This window comes from Dromiciops gliroides, chromosome 2 (assembly GCF_019393635.1).
Source record: "Dromiciops gliroides isolate mDroGli1 chromosome 2, mDroGli1.pri, whole genome shotgun sequence".
In the NCBI taxonomy this organism is placed as follows: Eukaryota; Metazoa; Chordata; class Mammalia; order Microbiotheria; family Microbiotheriidae; genus Dromiciops; species Dromiciops gliroides.
This window is the reverse complement of record NC_057862.1, coordinates 40,454,984-40,464,937: the sequence shown is the minus strand read 5'-3', so window position 1 is coordinate 40,464,937 and position 9,954 is coordinate 40,454,984. Positions and strand designations below refer to the sequence as shown.

General features: G+C 45.3%; 1 protein-coding gene across 1 annotated transcript; it reads left to right on the top strand.

Annotated features, from left to right (window-relative positions):
• Positions 1-4,693: 4,693 nt before the first annotated feature.
• Positions 4,694-6,019, top strand: LOC122738225 (septin-8-like). The gene has a single exon (XM_043980280.1). The coding sequence runs from the start codon at positions 4,694-4,696 to the stop codon at positions 6,017-6,019; it is 1,326 nt and encodes a 441-aa protein (XP_043836215.1).
• The last annotated feature ends 3,935 nt before the right edge of the window (positions 6,020-9,954 follow it).

Below are 9,954 nucleotides of genomic sequence, written 5' to 3'. Positions count from 1 at the left end.
CTTGGGTCTTAGGTTTTTCTGTTAACCTCTTTTTGCCTCCTACATCAAGGCTGGTTCAGCCAATCCATATGACCTTTAGAATGTCAAATATCCGCTGCTTGTGGAGGCCCTTGACATCTAAGTCTAGAGTCTTAATCTTTCAAAGTTGAAAATCAGAACCCCCCCAAATAAAAAAAAATTAAAAATAATAAAAAAAGAAAAAGAAAGAAAATCAGAAATGCACTTGTATCTTGCAGGAAGAAGGATTCATGGGTCATGATCCATCAGCATGCATTGATTAAGTACCAACTGTGTGCCAGGGAGTACCAAGAAAGGCAAAGGACAGTGCCTGCTCTCAAGGAGATTGAGAGGGAGACAACATGCAAACAATCATGTATAAATAAAATATAGACAGGAAAAATTGGAGGTAATCAACAGGGGGAAGATCCCAGCATTAAAGGGGATCAGGAAAGGCTTCTCACAGCAGGCAGGATTTTAGCTGGGATTTGAGGGACCCTGGGGAAGCCAGGAGGCAGATGAGAGAGAGCCTTCTAGGCATGGGGGTCACCCAGTGAAAATGCCCATAGTCTGGAGAAGAACAGCAAGGAAGCCAGTGCTACTGGATTGTTGGGTACATTGCAGAGGAGAATGGCGTTGGATGAGGCTACTGGGTGGCTCAGTGGATAGAGGGCTGTGCCTGGAGTCAGGAAGACCGGAGGGAGATCTACGAGAAGAGGGTCATCAACAACAGAATATGAACCATGGAACTGGAAGGAACTTACCTGATTATCTTCTTTCAATTCCCTTATTTTATAAGTCTCAGAAAGCAAAGCAAGAAGTATTTACATATGATGGCAACATAAACAGAGGTTTGTCCTCACATGCAAGAAACACACCCTACACTTACTAGCTGTGTGATCCTGGGCAAGTCACTTAACTCTCATTGCCCTGCAAAAAAAAAAAAAAGAAAAGAAAAGAAAGAAAGGAAGGAAGGAAGGAAGAAAGAAATAAAGAGAGAGAGAGAGAGAGAAAGAAGGGCAGCTAGATGGCGCAGTGGGTAGAGCGCAGGCCCTGGAGTCAGGAGTACCTGAGTTCAAATCCGGCCTCAGACACTTAACTGTGACACTAGCTGTGTGTGAAGGGGCCTTGCTTTGCTTGCCTGCTTGCGGTATCTCATAACAGAACTTGTTATTGTCTTATTTTCCTACCAATTTTCTAGTAATCCCCAAACCTAGGCATTTGCTTTAACCTGAGCCATGAAGCCAAATAAAGCATCTTCTGACTCCAGAGCTGATTTCTTTCTGTTGTTCTCTGTTGCCTCCCAAGTCTTTGGTCTCTGGGCACGTCTCTTCATATTACAACACATTGCCAGCAGATTTAGTTCTTCAGGACTTGACTATAGTTTACCTAAATTTAATTCAGGGTTCCAGATCATATCAGAACATGGCACCATAATTCAGACCTAGTCATCTTGGTTCTGAACCCATGACTCTTCAAATTCTACCTTTACAAGTTCCTGCACTAAGGGATTTACTCCCCATAGGTCTGGAGTTTGATTCATCTCCAGTCATCCTCTCATTAGGAACTTGGCAAGAATCCAATCACTCTGAGCCCTGGGTAACAAGTACTGTTCAATTCAATTCATTTCATAAAATCATGTAATTTGTTATTTGGAAGGGACCTGAATGACAAAAACAAAAGGAATACCTACTTCCCCATGGTGTAGGGAGTTCTCTGATCATGGGAGCCATTCAGAGGATGGATGAATTTGTCAACTGACTGGCTATGGGGGACAAGGAAGAAGGGAGAGGCAAGGAAGACTCCTAGTTTGAGAACCTGTGTGTCTAGAAGGAAGATGGTGCCTCCAAGAGGAATAGGACAGTTTGAAGGAGGGAGGAGGTATTGTTGTTGTTTTGAGAGTGGGGAAAAGATAATAAGATCTGCTTAGACCTGTTGATTTTAAAATGCCTAGGCGACATCCCAATGGAGGTATCTAGCAGGTGCTGCAGCTCATGAGAGGGATTAAGGCTGGATATATAGAGTTGGGAATCATCTAAATAGAGATGCTAATTGATCCTATGGGAGCAGATGAGATCGCCAAGATCGTAGATAGAGAGAGGGGATTCTATGTTGAGGAAAAAGAGAAGAGGGCTCAGGGCAGAGCCTTGGGAGACACCCATGCTTAGGGGACACGGGATATATGGGTAGTTATAAAAGTGGAAGGGGAACCAGGAGAGAGCAATGACATTTAAAAAAACAAACAAGGGAAGAGGGAGTATACAGGGAGAGGAGGCAGTGGACATGGTCAAAAGCTGAGGCTAAGGAGGATAAGAATTGGGGAAAAAAAGGCAGTTTTAAAAGGCAAGAAGATATCATTAGTAATCTTGGTAAGGGCAGTGTAGTAGAGTGGTAAGTGATGAGAAAGTAAAGGTGACTGCTCTTAGCAGAACCTACAGTACATGTCCTCTAGAAGACCACTTTCAATCTTTCTCTTTCAGCTTTGAGAGAGAAGGGAAGAGTTATTGTATTCAGAGCTGAGTCACTGCTGGAACTAGGTAGGACTTTACCTACAACAGACCGACAGTATCATATCTTTTTTCCTCCCCCTTAAAGGCAATCTCAGGGGAAAAGCAGCCTTTTAATTGTTGAAAGCTCGTGTAATTATTTATGAAGAAAGGCAAGTGGATGAAGATGCTCTTGACATCCCTTCTCTCATTTGTGAATTTCTCAAAAAGCAACTCATGAGCTTGGGGGGGAAAAAGCAAAAAAGCGAAACAACCCTCTGGGGAAAGGGATGCCTGGGGAGGATGCAGCTTTAGAGGGCAAAATGAGGATTTTTCATGCTTAATAACTATAAGGAATGAGATGGAGAGGAGAGGCACTTTCTGGGGAACTCCTTCTGGGAGTCCATCTAACAGATCTGGAAAATTTTTGCCCATGGACATCTAAGAGTGAGGGAATACTGTGTGAAGACAAAGGAATCTTTTGTTTGGGAGCAAAATTCTAATCATTAATACAGACTCTACTGTGATACACTCTTCCTCCCCCTCCCCCCCCGCCAGTTGCTTCTGTCACTGAATGGAAGTGGAACCTTAGAACTGAGAAACACAGGATCAGAGATGAGGTTAATGTATGTAGCACTCAGCCTGCCCTACTCCCACATGTGGGTTCTCACCAGTTTTCCGTTATGTTTAGGGCATGTTGTACATATGGGCCAGCATCCACTCAAAAACATAGCTTATGAGGCCCCCAATGACATTCTTCTTTATACTAATTAACCAGAGGACATTATTTTAAAACAAAAGACATTTAAACAGTATAGTAAGAGAAGTGACACTATTTTCTTTATATGTACAGGGGTACTTTCCCATTGGTTTCACATTAACGGTATGAGAGGTAACAGAGGTAGGGAACATTTTTGTTTAGGTAACACTTGAAAAGGGGCATACATATGGTGAACATATGTAGTCAAGCACATGGTTATAAGTCATATATAGGAAATATCTGTGACACACGAATAGCCAGGGGAATCCACACTTCCAGTGGTTACTGGATGTCTTCTGGCAATGTCATTGGATGAGCTGGTTTCTCCACTAAGTTGGAGGTCTTCTGCTGGTGTCTCCCCCTGCCTTGCTCTCCTCTGGGTATATCTGCTAGGGACCTTCACTTGATCTTTGCCAACATCTGTTGAAATCTGCTGACGATCTGGATTGCAGCTGTTAGGGTCTGAGATTTAAAAAAAATAGTCAATCCCCTCTCCCTCTTCAACCTCCAGCCAGTCACATCTAGCCAGCTCCCTTTGGAAGTCCTTTGCTCATTTTGTCTGTCATTTGAACCGACTCTTTTCTGCTATATCTCCTGACTCTCGGTTTAATTTATTCCTGAGTTATGACACCCTACCCTTTCCCCCCCTCCAATACCCCAAACAATCGCCCCCCCCAACAAACAAACAAACAAATATTTTGAAATCCCATCATACTACTGGTCCCAGAAAATCATCTCCCAGAGCTTCATTTGGGATAGGTAGGTGGTGCAATGGGTAGCACAGGAGGCCTGGAATCAGGAAGACCTGAATTCAAATTCGGTTTCAGACATTTACTAGCTATGTGACCTTGAGCAAGTCACTTCACCCTATTTGCCTCAGTTTCCTCATCTGCAAAATGAGCTGGAGAAGGAAATGGCAAACCACTCCAGTATTTTTTGCCATGAAAACCCCAAATGGGGTCACAAAGAGTCAGACACGACTGAACAACGGATGGCTGGTGCTGGGGAGACTTTTTCTTAGCCTCCGGTTCCTCGTGAATGGGGGGGAGGGAGGCTGGGAGGAGGAGCCTGACAATAGTGTCCGGAGTTGTTCACTCTTAACAGCGGCATCCTCGGTCTCCTTGCACTCATGCAGTCATCTCGCTGGCACCTTCCACTGACCACCAACCGATCCCCACCCAGCTCCCCTCCCCCTGTATTTAGACCACGGGAAAAGTCCGTTCTATCCAGGACAAAGAGAACAGGGAGTGGGATGCGCGTGGTTGGGCGATGGGTTCCACTTATCAAGGGGTGTGTGTCACGTGGTTCTCAGGAAGCTCGGGTCATTGTCCTGGGGGGGGGCGCTGTGGGGCGGGGCCTGAGCGGAGCTGCGCTGGGGGAGGAGGACCTCCAGGGCGCCGCCATATTGGATTAGCCCCGAGCCTCACCTCGTCGTGCCTCTCCTTCCGCCATGTCGCTGTCGGAGCTGGAGTGCTTCCTGAGGCCGGACGTGCGCTTCCTCACCCTGAGCGGCCACGTGGGCTTCGACAGCCTCCCCGAGCAGCTGGTCAACAAGCGGCTGGCCCGGGGCTTCGGCTTCAACATCCTGTGCGTGGGGGAGACGGGCATTGGCAAGTCCACGCTGATGAACACGCTCTTCAACACGGTCTTCGAGACGGAGGAGAGCAGCCACTTCGAGGGCTGTGTGCGCCTGCGGCCGCGCACCTACGACCTGCAGGAGTGCGGCGTGCGCCTGCGGCTGACCATCGTGGACGCCGTGGGCTTCGGGGACCAGGTGGCCAAGGACTACCGGCCCATCGTGGACTACGTGGACGCGCAGTTCGAGAGCTACCTGCAGGAGGAGCTGAAGCTGCAGCGCTGCCTGCAGGACTATCGCGACACCCGCGTGCACGCGTGCCTCTACTTCATCACGCCCACCGGCCACTCCCTCAAGTCCATGGACCTGGTGACCATGAAGAAGCTGGACAGCAAGGTGAACCTCATCCCAGTCATCGCCAAGGCCGACACCCTCACCCGGAGCGAGCTGCCCAAGTTCAAGAGTAGGATCATGAGCGAGCTGGACCAGAATGGCGTCCGCATCTACCACTTCCCCACGGACGACGAGGCCGTGGCCGAGACCAACGCCTGCATGAACGCGCTGCGGCCCTTCGCCGTGGTGGGCGCCACCGACCTGATCCTGGTGGGCAGCCAGTTGGTGCGCGCTCGCCTTTACCCGTGGGGCGCCGTGCTGGTGGACAACGAGTGCCACTGCGACTTGGCCCCGCTGCGGGAGATGCTGATCCGCGTGAACATGGAGGACCTGCGCGAGCAGACGCACGGCCGCCACTACGAGTTGTACCGGCGCCAGCGGCTGGAGCAACTGGGCCTGCGGGACACCGTGGTGGTGCTGGACTCGCAGCCCGGGGCCGCGGCAGACGAGGCCCGCAGGAGGGAGTTCCTGGGCGAGATGCGCAGGAAGGAGAAGGAGATGCGGCAGATGTTCGCCCTCCGGGCCCGGGAGACGGAGCTGGAGGTGAAGGAGAAGGAGCGGGAGCTCAACGACAGGTTCGAGGAGCTCAAGAGGATCCTGCAGGAGGAGAGGCGCAAGGTGGAGGAGAAGCGCCGTCAGCTGGAGGAGGACATCAATACCTTCAACCGGAGGAGGGCCGCCTTTGAGGCCTTGCAGGCCATGGAGGCCCAGACCATGCAGGCCGCCATCGTGCAGCCCTCCCCGAGGAGAGACAGGGACCGGTCCCGCGACCGGGACCGGGACCAGGACCAAGACAGGAGAAACTGAAGCCGGGCCTACCGACCTGTGATGTTCCTGTGTTAAATTGATCGAATTACCCGCCACCTTGTCACCCTAGTCCCATCAATTTGGTGTGAGGACAGCCTGAAAGCCTGTGTAGACTCCAGTGTTTACAGCAGATACTTCCTACTCCACATAGAGGCTACATTATGTCGGGCCACATAGGCCAGACTGCCTGCCCCCTTAACCTCGTGCAAAGACGAAGTATCTAATGCTTGAACTGAACTGACAAGGTTTTTCTTTTATTTTTCCTTTTTTTCTTAAGAACCAGAGGTTGATCTTCCATTTAGAAGATCACTGTCTCTTGATGGAGCACTTTGTGCCGATTTAATGAAACCCCATCGCCCCAGTTATGTTGTATTTAATTGTTCAAAGTTGAGATAGCTATTTACAAGGCATTGTTAGTCCTAGGTGTAAGCAAAAACGGTCTGCTGAAAGAAATTCACTTGAGCTACTTTCATTTTTCTAATCAGAATTTAACTTTCCTACAATTTTAAAAATACTTCTAAATTTGTACCGTGATGAAAATAAAGCCAAGTCACAGCCCTTCCCATTATTTCTTACAAGTAACACACTTCCCGTTTATCCAGAGTCATATGGGATAAAGTGGAGGGAAATGAGGGTGTTTATCCTGGAGAAAAGAAAACTGAGGGAAAGCATTGATTTCTGTCTTCAGACATCTGAAGGGGTTAGTGAAAATTCTAGGCCTGGGAATAAAGCCTCATTGACTCAAAAGTCAGATTCCTAGTCATTAGCTTCTCCCCTCGGAATTGGTCTAGTAGAGCATCTTCACTTATGGCCATAGAAATTTTTTTTTTAAACCATTAACCACTTTGTATAAAATTCTCTGATCACTGTACCCCAGCTGAAAGTGTTACTCTTCTTAGTGTTCTTGACCCTTGAGCCTTTTGGGATTCATGAGTTTTGATACTGGTCACACTTAATTACTAATTCAATTAAACCACAGGATCATACATCTAGAGCTCCCTGATTTAGTAGATGAGGAAATTGAGGCCCAGGGAAGTTAACACCCATAGATGGTATTTGAAGTGGGATTATAACTCAAGTTTTCTGGCTTCAGAGTAAGACTTTCCATTGTCTCCCAGAGGACTTTTGAGGTTTCTTCTGGATTTAAAGTCTTGTGATCGAATTCTATGACCCCAAAAGTGGTCATATTGACTGATCGACTTAGTAACAGCCCATTACATTCATGCATCGAAAGTGGTTTAGCCAGTACCCAATTGACGGGTAACTATTTCCAATTCTTCTGTAAAACAAAAAGTTCTAATTGAAATATTTCAATGTATATGATGTCCTTGGGAATATATGGCTAGCAGTGGAATGTCCAGGTCAAAGAGTATGGACATTGTAGCCACTTCATTTGTATAATTCCAAATTGCATCCTAGAATGATTTTTACAACATTACATTAGTGTGTTCATCTTTCCACAATATCTCCAACATTAATTATTCCTATCTTTGACACCTTTGTCATTTTTCTGGATGTGAAGTGAAACCTCAGGGTTGTTTTGATTTGCATTTCTCTTATTACTAGTGATTTAGAGCATTTTTTTCATGAGGCTAATACAAGTGAGAGGTTCAAAATTCTTTTGAGAATTCTTTGTTCACATCTGTTGATCACTTCTTTATTAGGGAATGGTTTTTGTTCTAATATATCTTTGATAGTTGTCTACATATCTTGAACATGTAGGAAAACCCTTATTAGAAATATTTTCCCCAGTTGACTACTTTCCTTTTTATCCTAGATAACATTTGTTTATGCAAAAGCTTTTCAATTTCATGTAATAAAAATTATCTATTTTATCTTCTATAATTGCTTCTATTGCTTATTTGGCCAAGAATTCATCTCCTACCCACTGCTGTGAAAGGTGCATGATCTTCTCTTCTAATTTTTTTCATGGTATGATTGTTAATATTCAGCTCATGTATCCATTTTGAATGGATTCCTAGATGGATGTAGATGTTCTGTGGAAGTAACTGTTTCTCTGCTGACAAGGAAAAAGAGGCTGCAGAGTGCTTTCCCAACACAGAACGGTGGTTTTTTTTAATCTCAGGTTAAGGACCTGGGAAAGCACCTTGATGCTTGAATGCTCCACAGACTTTTCATTTATGCTTTCTGGAATTCACGGCTTAAGCAAGAAATTCTATGTTCTGTTTTCTCAGTGGGATAGAGTTACATATTTAAATAGTATTTTGCTAGATGGTGTCTCGGAAGAAACCTGTTGGTCTCCTGATCCAGGAACTAGCCAAGGTGTTGGAATGATAATTTTTGAATCCCCTTAGGCAATAGGCTTGCTCAAGCCAGAGAGTTATCTGGCAGACCTCAGCTGTTTGGGATACAATTACTATGGAAGGAAAGTGCTACAGAGGCTCAGTGAAAGCCTTGAAGACTGAATTTGGGGGAGGTTTGCAAAATTCCCCAAGGGGTGAGGGAAGAACATTAAAAGATTCCAACCTTAAAGGGAAAGCTGGAAGGCTACCTATGGCAGTTCTGCTTCCTGGAAAGCCAAGCATACAGTTTGGAGATTTTGTAGATTGAACACAAGAAATTCAAGCATTTATATAGAAGAAAGGAGATGGCAGTGTTTATGAAAACCAGGGCCTTTTTTTTTAAAGAGATGGGGTGGGTGGGTGAAGTAGGAAAAATGAAGAATAGAAAGAAAAGAGGGTGTATTGCTTGAAATAAAGGTTCCACAGGCACAACAAAAGTTAGGATTTGGCTCTTTTCTATGTATATGCATATGCTTGAATGATGTTTTGCAGATTTCAATATGAAAAAAAATGGAAACAGGTTATGTTTTTTCGATAGTTTCAATTGATGCTATTATTGGAAAGTGCTTCTAAGTCTAACCAGAGTATCAAGGAGAGGTGGATTCAAATGCTCCTTTTATTTATTCCCTCCTGCCTTCTTTAATGGAGTGGCAGAGATGTGTTTGTATTGGTGGAATTCTCAATGCTAGAAAGATGGTGGAAGCTACTCTGTTTTAGGGATGGCTGCAAGTGGGAAGGGGAAACTTCTTGCTATTAATGGTATCTTCTCCCAGTCTACAATCCCTTAGTGTGCTCTGTCAACACTGCCCTGAAACATTCTTGTGCTGGTGATTTAAATGCCAAGAAAAGTCAATGGGAGTTAAATGACTACTTTTCTGCCCCTCAAGCCTCAGCTGTGCAGTACGAGTCGCCACATTTGTTATACTTTTCAAGTTAACTGACATTTTTCTTAATTTGAATTGGAGGGGCCATTTAATTTTGATGATATGAAATTATTAGAGAAATGACTTTATAAATGGAAAAGCATTTTACAGTTCAGGTATTAAATCCAATAAGGGATATGCACCTGGCATTTCAATGAGGGACCATAATAGTAAATGCCCCCAGTCTACAAAAGTTAAGGAACAAAATTTTTACAGACTTTGTGAGTCAGAAGGGACCTTAGCCGCCATATAACTTAACCATACACAAAAGGAATCTTCACTATAATGTCCCCAAGTGGTCATGTAGCCTCTGCTTTCAGACCTCCAGGGGTGTGAACTCACTACATCACTACGGATCCCATTCCACATCTGGGCAGCTCTCATTTCCTGACATTGAGTCTAAATTGGCTTCTTGGTAACTTCCACCAATTGCTTTTGGTTCTGCCCTTAGGAGTCAAACAGAATGAATCTAATCACCCCTTCAAATCTTCCACAGCAACCATATCCCGCTTGAGTCTTTTCTTCTTCAGGCTAAAGACTCCCCTACTTCAAGCAATATGACATGGACTCAATATCCTACACCATTTTGCTTGTCCTTCCCTGGATAGTCTTCAGCTTTTCAACATGGAGCCTAGAAATAAACCCAGATGAGATCCAGTAAAAGTATACTACAATGGGATTATCACCTCCTGATTCCTGGAAGTGATGG

Bases quoted from the DNA above. Each gene is read 5' to 3' on its own strand.
- LOC122738225 (XM_043980280.1), top strand. From the start codon at position 4,694: ATGTCGCTGTCGGAGCTGGAGTGCTTCCTGAGGCCGGACGTGCGCTTC.